The sequence below is a fragment of the Aethalodelphis obliquidens genome, unplaced genomic scaffold (genome assembly GCF_003676395.1).
Source record: "Aethalodelphis obliquidens isolate GAN/ISIS:26980383/991018 unplaced genomic scaffold, ASM367639v1 scaffold44, whole genome shotgun sequence".
Classification (NCBI taxonomy): Eukaryota; Metazoa; Chordata; class Mammalia; order Artiodactyla; family Delphinidae; genus Aethalodelphis; species Aethalodelphis obliquidens.
The window spans coordinates 14,548,155-14,570,962 of NW_020837988.1; the positions used below are offsets into that span (position 1 = coordinate 14,548,155).

The 22,808-nt window shown below is 55.1% G+C and overlaps 3 protein-coding genes across 10 annotated transcripts; 2 read left to right on the forward strand and 1 right to left on the reverse strand.

Annotated features, from left to right (window-relative positions):
- The first annotated feature begins 329 nt into the window (after positions 1–329).
- SMARCD2 (SWI/SNF related BAF chromatin remodeling complex subunit D2) lies at positions 330–10,429 on the forward strand. 5 transcript variants are annotated; one of them, XM_027081218.1, is made up of 14 exons: positions 746–860; positions 3,624–3,696; positions 5,587–5,771; positions 5,972–6,014; positions 6,171–6,293; positions 7,056–7,211; positions 7,625–7,720; positions 7,864–7,965; positions 8,111–8,272; positions 8,439–8,536; positions 8,712–8,847; positions 9,003–9,125; positions 9,261–9,362; positions 9,489–10,428. In XM_027081218.1, the coding sequence occupies exons 3-14, from the start codon at positions 5,596–5,598 to the stop codon at positions 9,540–9,542; spliced, it is 1,371 nt and encodes a 456-aa protein (XP_026937019.1). In that variant the 5' UTR covers positions 746–860; positions 3,624–3,696; positions 5,587–5,595; the 3' UTR covers positions 9,543–10,428. The 5 variants fall into 5 exon arrangements, with proteins under 5 accessions (XP_026937017.1, XP_026937019.1, XP_026937020.1 ...); XM_027081216.1 differs by lacking the exon at positions 3,624–3,696 and having other exon boundaries at positions 330–860; positions 9,489–10,429; XM_027081219.1 differs by lacking the exon at positions 746–860 and having other exon boundaries at positions 2,995–3,696.
- Positions 10,430–10,488: 59 nt separating this feature from the next.
- PSMC5 (proteasome 26S subunit, ATPase 5) lies at positions 10,489–15,109 on the reverse strand. 3 transcript variants are annotated; one of them, XM_027081222.1, is made up of 12 exons: positions 14,947–15,109; positions 14,340–14,411; positions 12,876–12,945; positions 12,498–12,595; positions 12,270–12,326; positions 11,960–12,190; positions 11,545–11,671; positions 11,269–11,459; positions 11,070–11,168; positions 10,879–10,989; positions 10,700–10,786; positions 10,489–10,592 (listed from the first exon to the last, which is right to left on the reverse strand). In XM_027081222.1, the coding sequence occupies exons 1-12, from the start codon at positions 14,968–14,970 to the stop codon at positions 10,539–10,541; spliced, it is 1,221 nt and encodes a 406-aa protein (XP_026937023.1). In that variant the 5' UTR covers positions 14,971–15,109; the 3' UTR covers positions 10,489–10,538. The 3 variants fall into 3 exon arrangements, with proteins under 3 accessions (XP_026937023.1, XP_026937024.1, XP_026937025.1); XM_027081223.1 differs by lacking the exon at positions 14,947–15,109 and adding an exon at positions 14,577–14,766; XM_027081224.1 differs by lacking the exons at positions 14,340–14,411; positions 14,947–15,109 and adding an exon at positions 13,821–13,883 and having other exon boundaries at positions 10,539–10,592.
- Positions 15,110–15,189: 80 nt separating this feature from the next.
- Positions 15,190–22,777, forward strand: FTSJ3 (FtsJ RNA 2'-O-methyltransferase 3). 2 transcript variants are annotated; one of them, XM_027081212.1, is made up of 20 exons: positions 15,190–15,589; positions 15,759–15,864; positions 16,658–16,704; positions 16,827–16,906; positions 17,322–17,421; positions 17,514–17,708; positions 17,789–17,904; positions 18,021–18,125; positions 18,213–18,313; positions 18,547–18,627; positions 18,719–18,853; positions 18,990–19,125; positions 20,282–20,463; positions 20,617–20,737; positions 20,818–21,083; positions 21,360–21,451; positions 21,544–21,643; positions 21,736–21,919; positions 22,012–22,106; positions 22,191–22,777. In XM_027081212.1, exons 1-20 carry the CDS (start codon positions 15,523–15,525, stop codon positions 22,381–22,383), a joined length of 2,502 nt encoding a protein of 833 aa, XP_026937013.1. In that variant the 5' UTR covers positions 15,190–15,522; the 3' UTR covers positions 22,384–22,777. The 2 variants fall into 2 exon arrangements, with proteins under 2 accessions (XP_026937013.1, XP_026937014.1); XM_027081213.1 differs by lacking the exon at positions 15,190–15,589 and adding an exon at positions 15,992–16,114.
- The last annotated feature ends 31 nt before the right edge of the window (positions 22,778–22,808 follow it).

Genomic DNA, 22,808 nt, shown 5'->3' on the forward strand with positions numbered 1-22,808 from the left:
AAAGGATGTCTGATAGAAGTATTTTCAGGGAGCGTGGCCGTGTACCCCAGTGAGTCGGCTGCACGAAGAAGAAAGCAGCAACTACTCTTTCACTGTAGAAGCCCTCCTGACCTTTGACCTCTGACCCCGCCCCGCTTTTCCGTGCGCAGCTTCCGCCCCCGCCCCTCCGAAGGAGGGCCGGCCCAAGGGGTGTGGGCGGGGCTCCTGGGGGGCCGGCAGTTAGGGGTGGTGCCTGTTGGGGGCGGGTCTCGCGAGGGGCGGGATTTGAGGAGGCATCCTCGCACTGGGCGGCTGGGTATAGGCGGGGCTTAGTGCTGGGCTGGATTAGGCGGGGCAGAGGGTTAGTTGCCGCCTCTGCGTAACTGGACACTGGCGGCCAAACCTCCGGAGGCCGGGGGAGGCAAGCGGGCCCGTAGCACATCCCGGATCCGGAATTTCCCGGGCAGGACCGGAATCAGGATCGGCCCTGCCCCAAACTGGGTTTGTGAGGAACTCGCGAACTTGGATTAGGAAATCCCGGAATCCGGATCAACAAACCCTAGAACCCGGAATTTAGAGCGGAAAGTCCCGGAGCGCGGAGCGCGGAGCGAACTCAGCGCGAAGCCCGGAGTCCGGATCGAGACACCGCCGGACGGGACGGAGCGATGTCGGGCCGTGGCGCGGGCGGGTTCCCGCTGCCCCCGCTGAGCCCTGGCGGCGGCGCCGTTGCCGCGGCCCTGGGAGCTCCGCCTCCGCCAGCAGGACCCGGCATGCTGCCCGGACCGGCGCTCAGGGGGCCCGGGCCGGCTGGAGGCGTGGGGGGCCCTGGGGCCGCCGCCTTCCGCCCCATGGGCCCCGCGGGCCCTGCGGCGCAGTTCCAGGTGAGGAGGGCGGATGGGCGGGTGGCGCCGCTAGCACGCCCGGGGCAGGGGGCGAAGGGGGCCTCGAGTGAGGGCCCTGGGGCAGCCTCCTGGATAGATGGTACAGCGGCTCTGCATGCGGATTTCACGGGGCACGGTGGGGGGCAAGGCCAGGGACCCTCGGGCTCGGCTAGGTGGTGGTGGAGTTGGGGGAGAAGGTAAGAGCTACTCTGGGGTGTAGGGTTTGAAGCAGTTAGGAGGGTCGGGGTTCTTCCTTAGAACAGGGATTCTGAGCAACTGAGAGATGGAGGCGTTGTTGGAGCTAGTGAGTTGTGGGCGGGTGGGATGAGAAGTGTAGTGTAGATTATCGGGTAAGGGGTCCTGGGAAGTGATGAGAAAGTTTTGGAAAAGGACCCTCACTGAGAAAGCAGGTTACCCTGCATTGGTCTTGGTCCTACTCCAAGTCTGCTCCGTTTTTTTTTCTACTTGGGAACTGGCAGAGTACTAGCGTGTCTGAGATGGTTCCCAGCTGCTAAGGAGGAGGAAGAAGGGCCTGGCTTCCCACGGCCACCGGAGGCAGAAGATAAGGGATTCCAGCCTGTGCAGGGGTAGTCTACTCCTGGGTCAGGCCAAGGGGCCTTCACACAGGGATGACTCTGGGTTAGACCAGAGAGGGTGGTGGACAAGCCTGAGGAAGGAGGAAAGCCCAGCCCATTCTGGACAGACTTTATTTATGGCTTTCTGCCTGGTGTCATAGTGTCCAGGAGTTGATCAGTCTGGAGGAGCAGAGAGTCTCCACTGAGCACCGCTGGTCTGCGGCTGGAGGAGCCTGCAGAGAGTTGCTTCAAAGGGTTCTGTCTTTTTTGGCTTTGCAGAGGGGCTTCTCGGGTTGCAGCTTCAAAGGCCATTGAGAGGCAGAGACTCTTTCTTAGGGTCAGTGTGTGAGGAACTCGGCCTGACACTGGGGGGGCGGGGCTTATCAGTCCCCAAGTTCATTGTTTCTGGTCGCCCCCAGAATGCTTGGGAATTGCGCCCATCCTTTTTCCCGCCACCCTCTCCACTTTTTTTTTTTTTTTTTTGGCTGCGTTGCGTCTTCATTGCTGTTTGCAGGCTTTCTCTAGTTGTGGCGAGCAGGGTCTACTCGTTGCGGTGCGCGGGCTTCTCACTGCGTTGGCTTCTCTTGTTGCGGAGCATGGGCTCTAGTGCAGGCTTCAGTAGTTGTGGCACGTGGGCTCAGTAGTTGTGGTGCACGGACTTAGTTGCTCCGCGGCATGTGGGATCCTCCCGGACCAGGGCTTGAACCCGTGTCCCTTGCATTGGCAGGCAGATTCCCAACCACTGCGCCACCAGGGAAGTCCCCCCCCATTTTTAATTAGTCTTTAGGTTCTAACAATGCCATATCCCAATCCATGTGCCCCAGCATTTGACACTGGCTTCTTGCTAATCTCTCAGGGCAGCTGGGAGATTTTCATGTCTCCTCTACCTCACTTGCCCAGGTAGAGGTCCCCCAAATGGATCCTCATAGAGTAGGGTACACATATCCCCCCAGGAGCCCTGGGCCCTCACTTTGTAAAGAGATGCTTCATTTGGGGGCAGTGATTTTTCCCTCTTACCCCTCATTCTCTGTCCTCCCTGTAAAGAAAACTAAGGTCTGAGTATTGACAGGGACAGATCTGGTCCCAAAGGCTCCAGCTGGGATTCATCTTTCCCATCTTGCCCTCCCCCTTGGGGATTCATGGGCCAGGGTGTCACTGAGGGATCCCTGCATCTGTCATTCTGGCTCTTGGGCGAGTTAGCTGAGGAGCCTCCCTGTGGGCCATTGGCCTGGGAAGGATCTAAGGATCTGATAGGAGCCTCTCTAGTTTCCTCAGCTTGCAGACCATGGGAAATGTGGCCTGGGGAAAGCCCCTGAGAGGATGGATTCCACAGTGATTTGTAGGGAGTGGCCTTGGGCCGGTGGCAAGGCTGAGCTGGCTGGCTGGGTAGCCCAGGCTTCTAGGAGTGGGGACCTTGGGGAAGGCACTGAGCCTCTGCTTGCCATCCAGCTGCTCAGGGTCTCCTCCTCCTCTCCCCAGGGCCGGGGTTGGGGGGGCCGGCAGTAGAGGTAGGTGCCGGGGGCGGGGGCGGTTCACTTTGGCTGAGTTTGAGGAGGATCCTGCTTGGCCTCTTTCCAAGTCCAGTTATGTGACTTCCGGGAGAAGGGATCTGAGACCTGAGGAGTGGGGGTGCCTCTCTATTGGGGTGCCTGCAGTGAGCTGGAGCTGGTGCCTGCAGTGAGCTCTCAGGCCCAAGTGGGGCGAATAGGGGAGCCTATTGATACAAGGGAAGTGACGACCCACCTTCTTACAGTGTCACAGTCTACCAAGGAGCTTAAAGAAAACAAAAAATGAAAAAAAAAAAACCCAAAAAAACACAGAGTGCTGGGTTCACGCCGGAGAGTTCAGGATATTTTCCATGTATGCAGGGGTATACGCTCTTCTCCTCCGTCCTTAGGCCCAGCCACCAGGAGCCCCAGGGCCCCAGGCGCTGAGCCGGGCGAGCGTGCTCTCTGGAGGCGCAGCATCAGGCCTGGCCTCCCGCCCCTGCTGTCCCCAGTGGTGGAGCCAGAGTCCAGCTGAGGACGTGGGCTGCTGCCGGGCTGAGGGAGAGGAGGTTACTGCCCGCTCCTGAGGCTCAGGGCACTGAGCCAGGCCTCCCTAGCTAGCCCTGCTGCAGGAAGGGGCTCAGGGAGCCCAAGCGTTCGGGGCTCTGTTCTTTTCTTTAACTCTTGGGTTGTTTTTTTAGAAGAGAAGGAGTTACTGGTGCTTCAGAGCCCAGGTGTGGAGCTTGGCCAGGCCGAGCTGGGACTTCATGAACTGTAAGCAGCCTTTCCCTGGGCCCCTTCCCCCTCGGGAGAAGCCTGGGGCCCTGGGCGAGCTGGGGGCTCTCACCCGGGAAGAGTGTGGAGCAGCGTCTGGGAGGGGCCTCTTCCAGGCCCTGCCTGTGCCGCCTGGTCTGGGGACTTCCTGTTCCGGGAGCACCTGCCTCAGCGGGTTGGGTGTTGCTCAGGAGGTTTTGTGGGCGCCCTAGTGAAGAGGCCCCGGCTCCCACTCTGCAGGCCCCCGCCTCACTTCTTCCTCCCCTTCAGCTCGGGCACTGGTGGGAAAAACTCGAATTTAGGGTGCGTGGGGCTGGGCTCTCAGCTGTGGCCACCCTGAGTTTTTTCTGTCATCTCTAGCTGTGGCTCATTAAGGCAGAGAAGCAGGCTGACTGCCTCTCAACAGCTCCGATGACTCCCTTCCTGATGAGGAGAGACTTGTGGCAGGACTCCAGAGGTCCCAGACAGAGCCCCCCACATTGAACTCCATCCTCCCAAACGCTTCCTTCATGCCTCACTCCTTTCTCCTCCCCCCCCCCCCCCACTCTGGGTCATGTTTCTGTCCGTCTCTGCATCTGGTCAAGAATCTGACCCTCCTTGGAGAGAACAGGGGTTGAGTGCTGGCTGAAGAGGTGGAGCAGGAATCTCCCGGTGCTGGGGGGGGGTGGGGGTCCTTTGATTTGGTGCGAGTCCCCACCCAGCCTGGCTTGGTTGGCTGGTCCTGGCGGTTGCATAATCTGGGCCTTGGGGCCAGCCCTGTGAAGCTGCCAGGGACAGTGTGTACGAGGCAGAGCTGCCAAACAGGCCTTGCAGGCAGCAGCCTCTGGGAAGGGGCGGGGGTTACTCCCCGAGGGGCTCCACAGAGATGCTGGGGAGCCTGACCTCGGTGGGAAATCCTTCTGCAGGCTTCTAAGGAAGCCACCTCTCATTCAGATTCCTCTGCTGATCCTAAGACTTCGATCCTTGCGTCCCCTGATAATCTTACCTCCCTTCTCCAGCTTGGGATTGCCAAGCCAGCCCTAGCCTCCAGGCGGTGGGTGCGTGGACCACGCGCACAGGCCAGGTGCCAGCTGCTCTCTCTCCCGCAGGAGCCACGGCTTCCCCTTCAGGGTCTTCTGGCGTAGGGGCTGGGGGCTGGGCAGTGGGGAGGTGAGAGAAGGGTCCAGTTGTGGGTGGTGAGTAGGGGCCATATGGCGGCCAGATGGTCTCTACTCCGCCTGAGGCCCCCCACTGGCTGGGACAGGCTCCACGCCATCCCGCTGCGGCTTGCTCACCTGGGCTTCCACTGCCTGATGGGCTCGCCAGCCTGTTGGACTGCCTTTCTCCTCTTAGTCACACCACCAGGCTGGCGACAGGATGGGTGTTGCGGCTGTGACCGTCAGCCTGCTCCCCTCACACTGCACCCAGCCACCTGGCCACGATACTGCCCCCAGGCTTCTCCCTCAAGTTGGGGGAAGGAGCGGATGGGAGTGCTTGGTGGGACCATCTGAGAGCCTCAGGAGTGCCTTGAAGCTGGCTGGTCCCAGGGAGCAGGGGCATAGTGTGCTAGGGCCGGAAGGTGGCTGGAAGTGGCGATGGGCCCTGAAGAACTCCCCCAGGCCCTTCTTCTCTCTGCAGGCAGGATTCTCCTCCCACCCCTGGGCTCTGCAGGCCTCATTCGCTGGCACGGCTGCCAGGGCGGTTGAAGGGGGCGGGGCAGGTGTGGTTTACACTTCTGCTCTCAGGCGCCTGCTCCCCTTTGTTCTTGGCACTCCTGCCCGGGCTCCGCGGGCTCTGCCGTGTGCTGCTCAGGGCTGGACCTGGCTGAGCAGAGGGATGGAGGGAATGGGTTACGGGCCCCATAGGGCCCCACCGCTGACCTGTGCATCTCCGTTGGCTCACTTCCCCCAGAGGCCTGGCATGTCACCAGGGAGCCGGATGCCCATGGCTGGCTTGCAGGTGGGACCCCCTGCCGGCTCCCCATTTGGCTCAGCTGCTCCACTTCGACCTGGTATGCCACCCACCATGATGGACCCATTCCGAAAACGCCTGCTTGTGCCCCAGGCTCAGCCCCCGATGCCTGCCCAGCGCCGGGGGTAAGACCATCCTGTTTCTCCCACCCCATCTAGTGCAGCTCTAGTGGTAACAGATGGTTTCCTTCTGTCCTAAGAGCTTCGATGATTGAGGAAGACTCCCAGGTCTCCTGGGGGAAGGTCCTGGGGACTGGAGAGGTAGATGGCGAGTGGGGGAGGTACGTTGGACCATTGACCTCTTAAGTGGGTTTCTGTCCTCCCAGGTTAAAGAGGAGGAAGATGGCAGATAAAGTTCTACCTCAGCGAGTGAGTATGTTGGGAGGGGGCCTAGGAGGCTCACCCAAGGGCTGGTTGGCTGAGGGTGGAGTGAGTCTCCCCTAACCCTGGGGTGAGGGAGAAATGGAGGAAGGAACCAGAGCTGCAGCTGAAACAAGCTGATGAACCCCTTCTCCCTTCCTCCAGATTCGGGAGCTTGTCCCAGAGTCTCAGGCGTACATGGATCTCTTGGCTTTTGAGCGGAAGCTGGACCAGACCATTGCTCGAAAGCGGATGGAGATCCAGGAGGCCATCAAAAAGCCTCTGACGGTGTGTGCAGCCCCAGCTACTTCTGGGCCTTGCCAGGCCTCTCTGCCTCTCCCTGGCCTTGTTTTCCAGGGGCCAAGCGAGGGTCTGTGATGGGCTAGAGCAGGATTTTTCACATTGTAGGATACAGCCCATTGAGCATGAACTCAATTTAGTGTGGTGGGGCCAGCACGTTCTCAATGAAATATAACATAGTAGAAATTATAATAATTCTTCACAGTAGTAAAGGACTTAACGACATTTTTATTTCATGTATTTATGTGTGTAGATCCTGGATCATGATTTAAAATGTAAATATTGTAGATCGTGGTCAGAAGTTTGAAAGGCAAAACTACAGGGTAGATGAGGATAGTTCCTGTCTTCTTCCCCATCCCTAGAGAAGCTTTATCTAGAACAGCCTCTTGAATGGTGAAGGCTTTCCAGGAGATGATATTCTGGGACCATCATGGGTGTTTGAGTTTCATTTAAAATAGGAGCCAGAGGCTTCTGGTTTGCCTGATAGCACCCCCTGTGTACCTCTGTCACACCACTGATCCCCCTGTGTTGGAACTGTTGGTAGTGCATCTGTCTCCCCTATGAAATTGTGAGTCCTTTGAAGGCCAGGACTGAAATTTCCTCTCCTGATTCCCAGTGCCTAACCAGGGGCCTGGCCCACAGTCACTGCTCTGTACTGATGTTGAATGAGTTCAGACGGGAAGATTGGGTAGCAGTGTTTTCCAACACACTGGTCCCCCTCTAGCTAACCGGTCGTCTTTCTCTCTTTAGCAAAAACGAAAGCTGCGGATCTATATTTCTAATACGTTCAGTCCCAGCAAGGCAGAAGGTGATAGCGCAGGAACCGCAGTGACCCCTGGGGGAAACCCTGCAGGGGACAAGGTGGCTTCCTGGGAACTCCGAGTAGAGGGAAAACTGCTGGATGATGTGAGTTGGGGAAGGAGGTGTCTGGAAGGGAGGTGGCCTGTGTGGGCCAGACAGTTGGGCACTTCCGGGGACGTCCTGCATGAGGGAGAGGGCACTGCTCACAGTTCATGCTTTGCACAGCTCTGAGCCAGTACGAGGTGGGAGATTTGTATGGTTATTACAACAGTTTTCCTGCAGATGGCAGTAAAGTGTCCTGAGGAAGGGGTGCCCCTTTCTAATTGGCTGACAGTGGGGCTGCATAGAGCCCCTTCCCTGTCTCAAGTCTCTCACTTTTCCCGGCTTCCTTCAGGGCCCAAGAATCTTCAGTACCCTGAGCTTCAGGGCTGAAACAATATTCCTCTGTTTGGGGCTTAGTATAGCTTAGGCTTGAGTGCTCATCAGCACCCCTATCTCACACCCCTTTGCATCCCCAGCCTAGTAAACAGAAGAGGAAGTTTTCTTCATTCTTCAAGAGCCTCGTCATTGAGCTGGACAAGGAACTGTACGGGCCTGACAACCACCTGGTGGAGGTGAGAGTGGGCCTAGGGTTCAGGAACACAGGGTGACATGCCAGGTGGCCAGAGAAATGGCCTTAGTCCCCTTGCAGGGCCAGGTGGTGTATGTTCATGCCCACCCCCTTGGTGATGAGCTCTGCTCCCCTCCCCCCTGCCAGTGGCACCGGATGCCCACCACCCAGGAGACAGATGGCTTCCAGGTGAAACGGCCCGGAGACCTCAACGTCAAGTGCACCCTCCTGCTCATGCTGGATCATCAGGTGACAAGTGCCCTGGGGCCATGTTTGGGGTCACAGGGACTCTCCTCTGGGGCATTGGGGCAGATCCCTATTGTAAAGCCTGTCCCTGTCCTATTCTTTTTTTTTCACAAGAACCCCTTCTCTGACTCCCCTCTGTCCATCCCAGCCTCCCCAGTACAAGTTGGACCCCCGACTGGCGAGGCTGCTGGGGGTGCACACACAGACGAGGGCTGCCATCATGCAGGCCCTGTGGCTCTACATCAAACACAACCAGCTGCAGGACGGCCACGAGCGGGAGTACATCAACTGCAACCGGTACTTCCGCCAGGTTAGCTGGACGCCGTCCCCCCTCTAGTCTCGCAGCCTCTGTCTTGCCTGCGGCTCCAGAGCCCCACTGGGCTAGTTCTCAACCACGTTCTTCACACTGCCCCTGGGATGGTCCACTTCGCCGTGTGCCCACAAAGGCATCACCAACCCTCTGGTGCTCTCTCTAGATCTTCAGTTGTGGCCGACTCCGTTTCTCTGAGATTCCCATGAAGCTAGCCGGGTTGCTGCAGCATCCAGACCCCATTGTCATCAACCATGTCATTAGGTAAATGGGAAGAGGGGGAGGAAGGCTCCTCTAAGAGCAGTTTACCTTTGGCTTGAATTAAAGCCAGAGAAAAGCAGCAGGTTTGGTTTCCTGCTCCCCGAGCGTGTGCAGTTTGGCCCAGGTGGGTGGGGTGGAGCTGTGTGCTCACGCTTTCCCTCCCCTGTGTTGTGTGTAGCGTGGACCCTAACGACCAGAAGAAGACAGCCTGTTACGACATTGATGTGGAGGTGGATGACCCGCTTAAGGCCCAGATGAGCAATTTTCTGGCCTCCACCACCAATCAGCAGGAGATCGCCTCTCTTGATGTCAAGGTGGGCCCCTACCCTCACAGCCTCCTCTGGGGCCCACAGTGAGGCCAGTTAGGCTCTCAGGCATTTCCATACATGTGGCACCTTGGGATGGGATCCGAGTCCTCTGGGGTTAGGGCTGGAAACAGCCAGTCTGACACATGTACCCCTTTTCCCAGATCCATGAGACCATTGAGTCCATCAACCAGCTGAAGACCCAGAGGGACTTCATGCTCAGTTTTAGCACTGACCCCCAGGACTTCATCCAGGAATGGCTCCGTTCCCAGCGCCGGGACCTCAAGGTGTGCTCCTCTTTCCTGAGGTTGATCCCATGTTAAGCTCTGGGTGGTTGTGCCCCCATCACTATTCTTCCGGTTCCAGGGGCAGATAGATCAGGGGTGGGAATCATGTTCAGCTTTCCTCCTGGCTCTTTGCAGATCATCACTGATGTGATTGGGAATCCTGAGGAGGAGAGACGAGCTGCTTTCTACCACCAGCCCTGGGCCCAGGAAGCAGTGGGGAGGCACATCTTTGCCAAGGTGAGGCGGCTGCGCCCCATCTGCCCGCCTGTGGTTGAGCGGGACTGCACACCAGAGGGGAGGGCGAGCCGCTCACAAACGCGGGCGGTCAGACAGGCCTGAGCCACCCGTCTCTCCCTCCTCCAGGTGCAGCAGCGAAGGCAGGAACTGGAACAGGTGCTGGGAATCCGCCTGACCTAACTGCTCAGGGATCCCTTCCTTTCTTCCCAGCCCTGGAGCCACCCCGTCCTCAGCCTGGAAGGGGACCGCCCTCTGGGGCACAGACATGTAGGATAAGGAGGGGGGAGGGGTGTCTCCTGTCACCCTCTGCTCCCCAGCTTTAGTTTCGTAAGTGTAGTGATAGGATTCCTTGTTGCTTGGTCCCAAAGCCTTATTACTTACACGTTGGCTTTAATTGGATTCACAGCAGAGGCCTCCTCTGCCCCCTGCAGGCAGGCCCAAGTAGGACCTGGAGGCTGTGCTTTGACATGGTAACCGAGACCTTTCAGAACCAAAGGCCCCTGGCTTTGCTTGTTTACAGACCCCGTTGGGGCGAGTGTCAGCGCTGGCTCTGGGGAGCTGGGCGAGGAAGAGGGGCACAGCTCACACTCTTCCTAGCCTTTCCAAACCAAAGTTCTTTGCCATTCCTACCAGCCCAGCCTTGCTGCTGGTTTTTTTTCCTTTCTTGGGTATTTGCACTATTCGTGGAGCAGGTTTTTCTATGCGGGAGCCACTTTTTTTTGTACAGGGGTAAGCTGGGGTTTTTCAGGGAGCCCTACTTGGTGTCTCCTTCCTTGTTTTCTTCTCTCAATCTATGCAAGCGGCTCTGGCCGCCATCATCTCCTGAGAGGCCAGAGGGCTGCCACCCCAGCTCTTGGGCCCGGGGGGTAACGCCTCCTAGAGGGAGGGCACACTAGTTCTCTGGCGTGGCCTGAGGCATGGGTGTGTGTGGGCAGGGGTAGGCACAGGGGAGAGATGGCGAGGACTATTGTCCTTTGGAGCTTGTTAAGGAGGGTGGGCCTAGGGCTTGGCAAGTGCCACTTCTGGCAGGTTTGGAAATTTCCAAATAAATCTTTGTTTATTGGTGGTGCCCAGACCTGGTGACTGAACAGTGCGGCCACTCATTAACAGACTCAAGTCCTCAAGGTCTTGTCCTGCAGAGCTTTATTTGAGGGACCCACACAAAGGACATCCGCCTCACTTCCACAGCTTCTTGATGGACATGTTTTTCTCACTGTCCTTTTGCATGACCTGGAGAGACAGAGCGAACATTTAAGTTAGAGACTGGGTGAACACGTGCCCCATCCCCACTGCTCCAGAGCCACCATCAGCAAAGGCGGAAAGACGGAGGCCTGTACCTTGGCTACTGCCATCTCGAAGTCCTCCTGGGTGACGTGGACTCGCCGCTCCCGCAGTGCGTACATGCCGGCTTCAGTGCACACGCCCTGAGCAGGGAAAGGAAGACAGGCGCTGGGGCTGTGCCCTGGAACCTGGAGCTTCGTGCTGCTGCCCCCATTTCCTTGGGCCCTCCAATTACCTTCACTTCAGCCCCTGATGCTCCTGGCATGAGCTCAGCAATTTTTCTCAGGTTGATCCCCCGGGTCAGGTTCATTTTCCGAGAATGGATCTTCAAAATGTCCAGCCGGGCCTAGCGATGGGAGAGGAAAAGCCTGAGCCCGTGGCCTGCCCTCACAGCCGGAGCCACTGCCAGCGCTGCCCATCACAAACCTCCTCATTGGGGGGTGGGAATTCAATTTTTCTGTCAATGCGCCCTGGGCGGAGCAGCGCTGAGTCCAGGATGTCAATCCTGTTAGTGGCCATGATGACCTGAGTAGACAGAGCAGGTGGCGTCAGCTAAGCCCTTCCTGAGGCTGCAGCCTCACCCGGGGCCTTCCCGTGGCTCCTCCCACAGCCGACCCCACTGCACCTTGATGTTCTTGGTGGCCTCGAAGCCATCCAGCTGGTTGAGCAGCTCCAGCATCGTGCGCTGGACTTCACTGTCCCCTCCGGAGCCTCCCTCCAGCCGGGAGGAGCCGATGGAGTCGATTTCGTCCATGAAGATGATAGATGGAGCGTGTTCTCGGGCCATGACAAACAGTTCCCTCACCATTCTTGCCCCTGCACAGAGGCCAAGCTGGCGTTAAGCTGATGGGCCCCCCAGCCCCCGCCGCCTTATAGTTTTCTTGTTTCTGGCCACAGTTACCTTCCCCGATGAATTTCTGCACCAATTCAGACCCAGAGACACGAATGAAAGTACAGTCTGTATGATGAGCCACAGCCCGGGCCAACAGTGTCTTCCCAGTGCCTGGGGGTCCGTACAGCAGCACTCCCTAGAGAACAACAGGACTCAGGGCAAAAAGCTGGCCTCCATGTTTCATTCAATGAACATTTATCGAGTGTGTGCACTGTGCTAGATCCCGTATTAGATGCTAGAGATAAAAAAATGAATGTCAAGGCCCCTTCTGGAGCTTATAACCAAACCACTTGGGTGGCCTGGCAGCATCTCTCCCCCAGCCCCTCGGCATGGGGAGGGCCAGCGTAAGCAGGCTCCAGTCTATCCAGCCTGGGGCAGGAGATATACAGTAGCAGCACGGTCCTCCCATAGAAGCCCTGCTCACCTTGGGCTGCGCGATGCCCAGCGCTTCAAAGAGCTCAGGATGCTTAACGGGCAGCTCAATCACTTCTTTGATCTCCTTGATCTGCTTGTCCAGGCCACCAATCATCTCGTAAGTTGAATCTGGCACCTTCTCCACCATCATCAGTGACACCAGTGGGTCTACCTTGTTGGGCAGGATCTTGTGCAGAGTGTAGCTGTCATTTCTGAGGGCCACCCGGCAATTGGGTGTCACCTGGGTGAGGAGAGAGAGGTTCAGGAAGTGGTGTGGTGAGAGCTGACCCCCCACCTCCCACCTCCCCAGCTGCACTCACATCATTGATGTCGATGTTCTTATCTACGTCTACGACAAACTTGCCCTCAGGATGTACCTAGAGAAACAACGGCTCATGACCTTCCTCCCCGACAGCCACCAAATCACCGACCTCGCCCAGGAAGACACATGAGTCTTACAGTAACGTGAGAACAGTGTCCTCACTACACACAAAGGTATGGGAATGCAGTGGGCAACGGGCTGGTCCCTGGGGTCATGTTGCCTTTACCTTAACCAACACTTTCTTCTTATCCATGGCCCGGACTACTTCCCCCACATAGGAGCCCTGTTCCTGCAGCAGCTGTAGCTCTTCCCGCAACAGGCGAACTAGATGCGAAACAGACACAATGGCCACCCAGATTCTTTGGTGTCCCCCACCTATGACTTGATTCAACATGCATGAACTAAGCACCGTTGTAAAGTTTTGAAGGGAAGGCCTCAAAAAAAAAAAGTCAAAGTTCAGGTCTTTAAGGAGATTACGATGGGGCTGAGGAGAGAGATGTGCATGTAAACAGAGCATCATCTTGGACTGGGAAAAGCAATAGGCACCAATGTAAAGACTCACTTCAAACTGCCCACACACAGCCTTCCCATCCTTCCCCCTCACCTTTTGCATTAAGCTCATTCCTCTGTGCCTGCAGCCTCCGGAGATTTTGGCTCTTATCATTCACAACCAGCTGTGGAGGACAAGAAGCAAAGGGTGGAAAACAGTAGGCAATTAAGATCTTGGCCGAAACCCTCATAGGCTGATATGAGCTAAACGAGGAAGGAGCACAAGGCACCTGCATTCTCCATTCAGATTCTCCAATATGATTCTAACGACCCTATCCTGTCCTCCAAGAGTCCCTCTGGAGTGTAGGACAACCACAGGAAAAAAAGGCTGCTTGTCTAATACTGGTCCAGGAATAACAAACCATAGTGGAGAAGAATTAACAGCTGGCTCACGTAGTCAGTTTCTTGCAGACTGGTAACATGGTAGAGTGGGAAGACCTCTGAGTCAGAAGCCTAAGTTCTAGCCCCATTGCTGGCAATTAACAGTTGGGTAAAGCCAATGAAAGCTATGTTAAAGATCTAGATCTGTTACCAAACTGCAAGCATCACCTATCCTGCCTCTTTTCAGGACTAACGTGAGAAGCAAATGAAAGCACACGTAATGCATTTCAAAAATGACAAACCAGACTTCCTTGGTGGCGCAGTGGTTAAGAATCCGCCTGCCAATGCAGGGGACACAGGTTCGAGCCCTGCTCTGGGAGGATCCCACTTGCCGCGGAGCAGCTAATCCTGTGCGCTACAACTACTGAGCCTGCACTCTAGGGCCTGCAAGCCACAACTACTGAAGCCCGTGCTCCGCAACAAGAGAAGCCACCGCAATGAGAAGCCCGCGCACCGTAACGAAGAGTAGCCCCACTCGCCGCAAAGAGAGAGCCCGCGTGCAGCAACGAAGACCCAACACAGCCAAAAATAAAAATAAATAAATTTTAAAATATATATATATATCATAGTCTCTTCTAAAAAAAAAGTGACAAACCAAATATGATACCTACAAATGTACCTGGAGTTCAGAATTTTTCCTTGTGGCTCTCCTCCATCCAACTGACATTATTTTCCTTATTTCTGTGGTCCCTGCTCCCTGTTTAGGCTAGAGCACTGGGTTGTCCAGTTCCTTTTCATTCAGTCCTACGGAATCAGCATTGTCCAGACTCCTCAATTCTGTCTTCCCTCACTCTGCCCCAACCCTCCCTCTGATAAATCTCATCTTCTGATCCTATGTCTTCTCTTTTATAAGAAACCCTCTCATTCAGGCTTCTTCTAAGAAGAATGACTTTTGGCTAGGGGTACCTTTTACGTTAAAATTTGACTTATAAAGATGTTTAATGAACTGTGAATACTACCTTCAAAATGATGAGACTTGAGAGGAACAAGAGGCTGTTAACTTCATATACTTTATACCGTTGGCTTGTTACTTCTTCCACTGCGCCCCCAGTGGAATTATATGGATTTGCAGAAATCCGTTCCATCAATCCCTCATCCCCCTTCTAGCTCCCTCTGGACCTTTGGAGTCCGTTCTCACCTGGAGTTCTTCAATCTTGGACAGATAATACTGGCGGAGTCCACTGCCTGCCTTCCCCTCTTCCAGCTCCATCTGAAGACACAGTGTAATTAGTTACCAACAGGTTAAACATCCAAGGGATAAAGCTACTTCCAGCTTGGATTTCGGAGATTTAAGATTTGGGTTCTAAGCCCTCACTCCATCTCTTCGGAACCATTTCTCGTGACTAAACTAAAACAGAATGAGAACGGTGCCTACCTCTTAAGACTTCCAGAAGGATCAAGAGACGACACACCCGGGAACGCTACACAAACCCCAGGTGTTATTACTACAGGAGGAGCCAGCAGGAAGGACGTGTCCCCCGACTCCCTCGACTCGCGGAAGGATGGGTTCCCGCTCCCACCGCTCCTCTCACTTACTCGGCTTCCACCGGGTCTTCCACTCCCGGCCCTGCCTTGACCCGCCGGGGGAGGCGCTGACACAGCAGATCCGGTCCCAGGTAGGGCCCAGTCTAGACTGGCCCACCCACCCCCACTCCCCCCACCCTCTTGCCCCGACCGGCTGCCCACCTCGGATCACACCTGTTTCGCATCCAGCCCCAGTCCCCGCCCGACCACCGCCGCCATACCTGCTCTGGTCCGTCAAGCGCCATCTTCCCTCTTCCGCGGCCGGCATCAGAGCCGCCTTGGCGCGCAGGCGCAGAAGCAGGGGCTTGGGGACCGAAAAAACCAAGGCAGAGAACAGTTCCGGGTCAATGGGCGGGGTGTGAGGACAGACGGTAACTTAAACAGGGGCCATGAGGGGAGGGGCGGCGGTACGCGAGATCAGGAGCTTTGAAAAGGGTTAGCAGAACTCCTAAATATTACTCTCCAGAAATTCGGTTTTGGTTAAAGTAACCATTTCTCCTGGTGCCAGCTTCCAACTTATAAAACCTGGGGACAGAAAATTTTTGTGGCCACGCTCAAAATGGCGGAAAACTTGGAGCCGGGGACGCGAGTGACGCAAGCGGAAGCGGAAATACGTTTGCTGCCCACACGTGCCGCTTCACGGGTGATAGAAATGGTGCTGGGTGGTGGTGAGTAGTGTGGACTGAGGCTCCGAGTGTGTGTGCGACGGCGAGTGGGAAACGAAGAGCGGAATCTAGTGCTCCGGGAAGAGACGTCCCAATTTCTGCTTTCTCTCCATATTGAGTGGCGCTCCCACCATGGGCAAAAAGGGCAAAGTCGGGAAGAGCCGGCGAGACAAGTTCTATCACTTGGCAAAGGAGACGGGTGAGTCAGGGTTCGCGCCGTCTGCGAGCGGGCGTGCCACCAGTCTTGGCCGGTTCGCCCCCTTTCCGAATATTGAGTTTTTCTTCCGTAGAAAGGGTGGTGGGTCGTAAGGCCGCAGAAATCCCGCTGGGAAAGCGCTTCACGGGCCTTACTTTGTCGCCGCCTCCAGGTTACCGTTCCCGCTCTGCTTTCAAGCTGATCCAGCTGAATCGCCGCTTTCAATTTCTGCAGAAAGCCCGAGCCTTGCTGGACCTGTGCGCTGCACCAGGTGGATGGTGTGTAACACCCGGCACCTGACGCTCCTTGTGGACGCGTTCTGGATTCCAGCCCTGGATGATTGAGAGTTGCATTTGGGGTGGGAGGGAAACAGTAATACCAACCTCAAATTTCTCTACTCCCCAGAACGTAAACTGCAGGGGGAAAGATATGGACCGTGTACTTACGATATGATTGGCTGATACCGACCAGGGTTCTTGGTTTTCCCCAATCAATAGAAATGAACTAGAGGCCAGACAAGAAATTCAGGCAAGGTTTTCTTGGGGCCCCTGCTGCAGCAGGGAGGAGCGAAAACAAGTAGCAGGTTCCCTTGCTAGCCAGCTCCCCAAGGAGGGGGCTGGCTGGTTCCTTATATAGCGTGAAGGTGGGGGTGTGTCCGGGGGTCCGGCCTGAGGGGCGGCTTAGGTGGTTTGCCCACCCCTTTGGTGGAGCTGAGTGCTGGGGGGCATGTGCAGTGCCCTGCTGCCTACACCCTGTTTTTGCTCCCAACTCTTCAGAAGTGACAGTGGGGTGGTGTCTTTTTTGTGTGTGTCCATAATTTTTGTCTTCTTGTCCATAATTCACCCCAACTGGGTATGCATGCAATGTTTAGTCCCTTATAGTTTCTTTGTATTCTGTTGCTCGAGTTGTTTTGTCCAGGTGCAAGTATTGCAGCAAAGGGTCCGAGGTCCCAGCCTGTCTCGTTTCCACTGCACTTAGCAGGGACCCCTAACACCGGGGATGAGAGATCACATTACTGAGGGAGGGGAAGGGACAGTCCAGGGTGTTTTAATCTTTACTTCTCTTTTATAGGCTGCAGGTAGCCGCCAAGTTTATGCCTGTATCCAGCCTTATTGTGGGTGAGTGACAGGTGGTGCTCCTGGATGTTCCAGGGGGTGGGAGTGTGAGACCCTGTGTTCTGCATTTCCTTTCTCCCTGCTTGAGACAACCTTTTGGAATACTCTGCCCTAATACCTTCTAGGAGTGGATCTGGTTCCAATCAAGCCTCTTCCCAATGTGGTGACACTCCAGGAGGACATCACAACAGAACGCTGTAGGCAGGTAATAGGAATCTCTCTTTTCCTGTTCCCTTTATATGTACACATCCACATTCATTCCTCTTCCCACCCTGATCCCCTGAAGGCACGTTTTTCCTGTTAACCATGCCTTGAGCAGTGCCTGCATGTTGTTTATATAACAAGGCCCATAATATTGCGTGTCCGCCCAGCCTTTATTTATTCAGGAAAGAGGTCTTTGGAGTTGGAGGAAGTGCAGAGATTTCAGTGACATCCTTTCCAGCGAATTCACTAGTAGACTGTAAGGTCCATGAAAACAAACGTGTTATTTTTGCTATTGTTGTATCCCCTGTCCATGGCACAGGATTTGGCCGTGGTGGGCACTCAACAGCTGGCTGAATGAAGGGCTCCATTCGTAGCCATTTCTGTATTTCTGTTGCTGTGGTTTCTCTCCTCTGTAGGCCCTGAGGAAGGAGCTGAAAACCTGGAAAGTTGATGTTGTGCTCAATGACGGGGCCCCCAATGTCGGGGCTGGCTGGGTCCATGATGCTTACTCACAAGGTGCCGGGATCGGGGGGCATGGAGCTGAGGGTGGAGGTGGGCATGCCCTCTCAGGCTGCAGAGGTCCTCAGCTAACTGTCTCCCCCCCACAGCCCATTTGACACTGATGGCTCTGCGTTTGGCTTGTGATTTTCTGAGCCGTGGTGGCTGCTTCATCACAAAGGTTTTCCGTTCCCGTGACTATCAGCCCTTACTATGGATTTTCCAGCAGCTCTTCCGCCGTGTCCAGGCCACCAAGCCCCAAGCCTCTCGTCGTGAATCTGCAGAGATCTTTGTCGTCTGCCAGGGTGGGCACAACTTCCCTTGTTCTGTTGATTTAGTCTCCCACCTACCAAAGCACGCTTTCTTATATATCCTATTACCTTAGGATTCCTGGCTCCTGACAAGGTCGACAGTAAATTCTTTGACCCCAAATTTGCCTTCAAGGAGGTTGAAGTTCAGGCCAAGACTGTTACTGAATTGGTGACTAAGAAGAAGCCAAAGGTGTGTTTGGCGAGTGGGGGCCACCCTCAGGTCCTGGGACTCGGGAGGTTGGGCCTGGTCAGTCCTACAGACACCCCAGAAGGGACTGCTCAACATTCATTATTTCCCTTCCTAAGGCTGAAGGCTATGCTGAGGGTGACCTCACACTCTATCACCGAACTTCAGTCACTGACTTCCTCCGAGCTGCCAACCCTGTTGACTTCCTTTCCAAAGCCAGTGAAGTGAGTCCCCAGACTCGAGGGGTACGAGGGAGCCCCAGAAACATGGCCTGAACACCTCCCCTGACTCTTTTCCCTCCTCCCGAACAGATCTCGCTAGACGATGAAGAGTTGGCACGGCATCCAACTACCACTGAGGACATCCGGGCGTGCTGTCAGGATATCAGGGTGCTGGGGCGTAAGGAGCTCAGGTTTGCACTGGGGGTGGGCATAGGTGCTGTGAGCCCCGAAGGCAGGGGACAGCCCTTGAAGGACGTGACGCTGGGTCTCTGGGAACAGGATGCTGCTGTGTTAGAGGTTTGGGGTGGGGGCCTGAACCTTAGGACTTCTGTGGCTCAAACGTGAAATTCGGGGTATGGGCCCAAAACGAGGAGGTGAGGACAAAAGGGAGACAGCAAGGTCAGGAATGGTATCTCTGGGGCAGGTCCCTACTGAACTGGAGAACGAAGCTTCGGCGGTATGTGGCCAAGAAACTGAAAGAACAAGCAAAGGCACTGGACATCAGGTGAGGAGGGAGCTAAACCAGGGCAGTTGTTGACTGGGTGTTGAGGGGAAGCATCTGGGAAAATAACCGACTCCTGCAACTACTCTGTCAGCCTCAGCTCAGGGGAGGAAGAGGAAGGTGAAGAGGAGGAGTCCGCAGCTGGGATGGGGCCGCAGCCCTCGGAGGAGGAGGAGCTGGACCGGACCCTGGCAGAGATGAAGGCCCAGGAGGTGGCGGAGTTAAAGAGGTGAGGGGAGCTGGGGAGGAGCTTGGAGAACCGCAAGGCAGAGTCCCCCGGTGGGTGAAGATGGGGAGAGAGGGTGAAGGCACGGATGGGGATCTTCAGAGCTGGGCAGCTTTAATTCCTCAAACCATACCCTCAGGAAGAAAAAGAAGCTGCTGCGTGAGCAGAGGAAGCAGCGGGAACGTGTGGAGCTGAAGATGGATCTTCCCGGGGTTTCCATCGCAGACGAGGGGGAGACTGGCATGTTCTCCCTGCGCACCATCCGGGGTCACCAGGTGAGGCGGGGTTTGGGGCCCACTGAGGGGACAGGAGGATCTGTTTGGGTATTTGGAGTTGGGGCGTCGGATGTCTTTTTGGTAAGTGTGCTGAAAGATCATGGCTCATGGTTGCTGTCTTCACCCGTAAATGACGTGATATGGGGAGATTGGGAAAAAAACAAGAGCCTTGTGTCTCAAAGGCCGGGAAAGAACACACCCCTAAAATAATGAAAGTAGGAAGATTTGTGAGTGTGGCGTAGATTTATCCTTGTAGAACTAGAACATCAGAACCAAGAGGCCCTCGTTGCAGGAAGCTCAGGTTATAGGCGATGCAGCTAGGGTGCCTGGGTTACGAGCACGTGTGAGGGAGGGTCTCCCTCAAGAGGGGCACAGCGTTCTTCAGTTGACTGAGACCAAGTTAGCACCTTGCTGCACCCGGCTGCGGGATGGTGCTTTCTGCCGAATACTGGAGTCTGCTTTTCCTGGTAAAAGCAGCATCACAAACAATGAGCTTTCGTGGCTCTCGTGTGGGAAGGTAGTAACCAGCTCATATTGTTGAGGGGGCAGTAGAGCACAGTGGTCCTGGAGCAGACTACCACTTATGTGCTCTCTGCCTCAGTTTCCTCATCTGTAAAAGAAAATGATAGACCTACCTACTAGCGTTTTTGGAAGGAATAAAAAAAAGATGGTGTAATTCCTGGTATGTGATTCAAGAAATAGCTATAGTTGCCACGAGGAAAACAGATCTTGGAGTTGACATTATTAGTGAAACAGTGCTTCCTGTTAGATGTATACGGCATGGGCTTCTTTATTCAGTGGAAACAAGAGTTGTAGATGTTATTCGCTGGTGATAAGGTGCCTTCTGAAAGTAATTTTTTAAAAAGCAGTGTTTTAGAACATTTTAAAATCGGACGCTAATTAGACCGTGGGGTACTTTTCCATAAACCTGTTTCTGCTACCACTGAAGAAGACACAGCTGAATGATCTGGTCTAGAGTGGGATGTTTTAAATGGTTAATCCCATCACTTCCCTGTCTGTAAAAGAAGATATTATGTACTTGACACAGTGTGTTTTCTAGCGTTGCTGAGGATAAACTAAGGTGATGAATATGGAGGAAAAAAGCAGTATGTACCTTGTTAGTGCCCTTGATCTCTGTTTCTCTGTCAAACCTCAGTTGTTAGAGGAGGTAACACAGGGGGACATGAGTGCTGCAGACACGTTTTTGTCTGATCTGCCAAGAGATGACATCTACATATCAGATGTTGAGGAGGAGGATGATACATCTCTGGATAGTGACGTGGATCCAGAGGAGCTGGCAGGAGTCAGAGAACCTCAGAGTCCAAAGGACCAAAAGTGGTAAGGAGGGGGGAGGGGCGTGGGGAGGTGTCTGCAGGGCACCCTCAGCTCAAGTCCGAAGCAGAGCTGGTGGCAGGGCCTGCCAGTTGGAGTGTGGGCAGCAGCAAGCCCTCCAGGGCACTGACCCTCCACCCACTTTCCTTGGGTGTACAGTGTACGGTTTGCTGAAGTGCAAGATGGTAAAGAGGAGGAGGAAGAAGAGAATCCATTGCTGGTACCATTGGAGGAAAAGGCACTACTGCAGGAAGAACAGGCCAGCCTGTGGTTCTCAAAGGTGAGCAGAGGCTGGTGGCCAAGACAGACAGGGACTGGCATTCCCTGGGCAAAGGGTGCCTGACGATTTCCCCATCACAGGATGGCTTCAGCGGGATTGGGGATGATGCCGACGAGGCCCTGGAGATCCGTCAGGCCCAGCTGTTGTACGAGAGCCGTCACAAGGGGCAGCAGCTGCCACCACCGCCTTCCGGTGTGAAGATGGAGAACAAACCTCCCCCGTGCCAGGATGAGGCCCCTGAGAGGGCAGAGGCTCCTTCAGGGACAGAGGCTGCCACTGGCCCTGGCGGGGAAGAGAGAGATGACAGTTCTGACAGTGACAGCAGTAGCAGTGAGGGTGAAGAGAGGTGAGTGGTTGCAGCTGATGGGAGAAGAGCTGAAGAGGAAGCAGTGATTGTAACCAGTACTCTGTAATTGGGAGTTTGCAGCTCTGACTGCAGATGGAGAACTTTAAATGCTGATGATTCTAACTTGAGTGGTCTGCAGTACAGCCTGGGTGGCAAGATTTCTGGAAGTTCCCCAAGCATTTTTAACTAAGAACCAGGGGTGAGGTGAGTAGGAGTGGGCCCGAGTGGTGTGGCTAACGGTGAGACATGCGTGCACGGTCCTCCTCCCTCCCACAGCTGGAAACCACGCGGCAGGAAGAAGCGAAGCCGTGGGCCTAAGTCAGATGATGATGATGTCGGGTTTGAGGTCGTGCCTATCAAGGACCCAGGCGAGAGCTCTGCACCTACTAGAATGGGAGGCAACATGGAGGGATCAGTGTTGGGGACTGAGCTTTGACTTCCTTCCTTCTTCCCTCTCTAGTGAAACATCGGATACTGGACCCTGAAGGCCTTGCTCTAGGTGCTATTATTGCTTCTTCCAAAAAAGCCAAGAGGGACCTCATAGATGACTCCTTCAGCCGGTAGGGGGCAGAAGGTCCCGAGAAGGGGTGGGGCGAGGAAGAGGGGAGGAATGATTTCTTTGAAAGCCTAGATTGGTGTCCTCTCCACCAAGGTACACATTTAATGAGGATGAGGGGGAGCTTCCAGACTGGTTTGTGCAGGAGGAAAAGCAGCACAGGATACGACAACTGCCTATTGATAAGAAAGAGGTGGAGCATTACCGGAAACGCTGGCGGGAAATCAATGCACGTCCCATCAAGAAAGTGGCTGAGGCCAAGGCCAGGAAGAAACGGAGGGTAAGCAGTGGGGCTGCCTGAGATTCTGGGTGGGTGGGGCAGGGGTAGGAAAAGAGGTCAACCTGACCGAGGTTCCCCCACCACCCCCACAGATGCTGAAGAAGCTGGAGCAAACCAAGAAGAAGGCAGAAGCTGTGGTCAACACAGTGGACATCTCAGAACGGGAGAAAGCGGCACAGCTTCGAAGGTGAGGGGCAGGGGGGTCACCCACAAAGGTACACGGGGGTGAAGGAGTGGTGGAAAGTCTCTAACCTGTGTCTTCCATTTACAGTCTCTATAAGAAAGCTGGGCTTGGAAAGGAGAAACGCCAAGTCACCTATGTTGTAGCCAAAAAAGGTGTGGGCCGCAAAGTGGGCCGGCCAGCTGGGGTCAGAGGTCACTTCAAGGTGGTGGACTCGAGAATGAAGAAGGACCAAAGAGCACAGCAACGGAAGGAGCAGAAGAAAAAGCACAAGCGGAAGTGAGCGGAGCCACCAGAACCTCTGAGGGACTGACTGTAAGGACGAGGAGCGATTCGGTGCGGCTTCTGGCCTCCTTCGTACCAGCCCTACCCACCCCTGCCTGCACGGCAGTCATCTGAAGAGACAGATTTGAGGTACCTGAACTCGTGGTGGCCCTGGGCAGTGAGGGGGACATCTTCCTGGCTGGAAGAAAGGGCTCCCGTTAAAGCCCCGCTAAAATGTCTTGTCGGTGCTGTCAGAGCCCACAACCCTTCTGTGGTGCTGGGCGAGAAGTCATACCATTTTTAGATCCTAAGGCGAAGTTCAGTGGCATTCACTGTAGTCTATTCTTGGGCAAGTGGGCCTCTCAAGTCTTCCCCCATTATCATCTGAATAAAACCAGGATGATTGATTGATAGATGTCTGAAAACAGTTTAGTTCCTGGTAAC

What these genes read in the sequence shown, in the direction of transcription:
- FTSJ3 (XM_027081212.1), top strand. Translation starts at nt 15,523, where the DNA reads ATGGGCAAAAAGGGCAAAGTCGGGAAGAGCCGGCGAGACAAGTTCTAT. An exon ending in TGCGCTGCACCAGGTGGATG is followed by an intron (nt 15,865 to 16,657) that starts GTGTGTAACACC and finishes TCTCTTTTATAG; the next exon opens with GCTGCAGGTAGCCGCCAAGT. An exon ending in ATAGATGACTCCTTCAGCCG is followed by an intron (nt 21,644 to 21,735) that starts GTAGGGGGCAGA and finishes CTCTCCACCAAG; the next exon opens with GTACACATTTAATGAGGATG.
- SMARCD2 (XM_027081214.1), top strand. Translation starts at nt 5,053, where the DNA reads ATGGGTGTTGCGGCTGTGACCGTCAGCCTGCTCCCCTCACACTGCACC. An exon ending in CTGACAACCACCTGGTGGAG is followed by an intron (nt 7,721 to 7,863) that starts GTGAGAGTGGGC and finishes CCCCCCTGCCAG; the next exon opens with TGGCACCGGATGCCCACCAC. An exon ending in CCCAGCGCCGGGACCTCAAG is followed by an intron (nt 9,126 to 9,260) that starts GTGTGCTCCTCT and finishes GGCTCTTTGCAG; the next exon opens with ATCATCACTGATGTGATTGG.
- PSMC5 (XM_027081222.1), bottom strand. Translation starts at nt 14,970, where the DNA reads ATGGCGCTTGACGGACCAGAGCAG. An exon ending in TCCCACCCCCCAATGAGGAG is followed by an intron (nt 10,990 to 11,069) that starts GTTTGTGATGGG and finishes TCCCATCGCTAG; the next exon opens with GCCCGGCTGGACATTTTGAA. An exon ending in TCGAGATGGCAGTAGCCAAG is followed by an intron (nt 10,593 to 10,699) that starts GTACAGGCCTCC and finishes CTGTCTCTCCAG; the next exon opens with GTCATGCAAAAGGACAGTGA.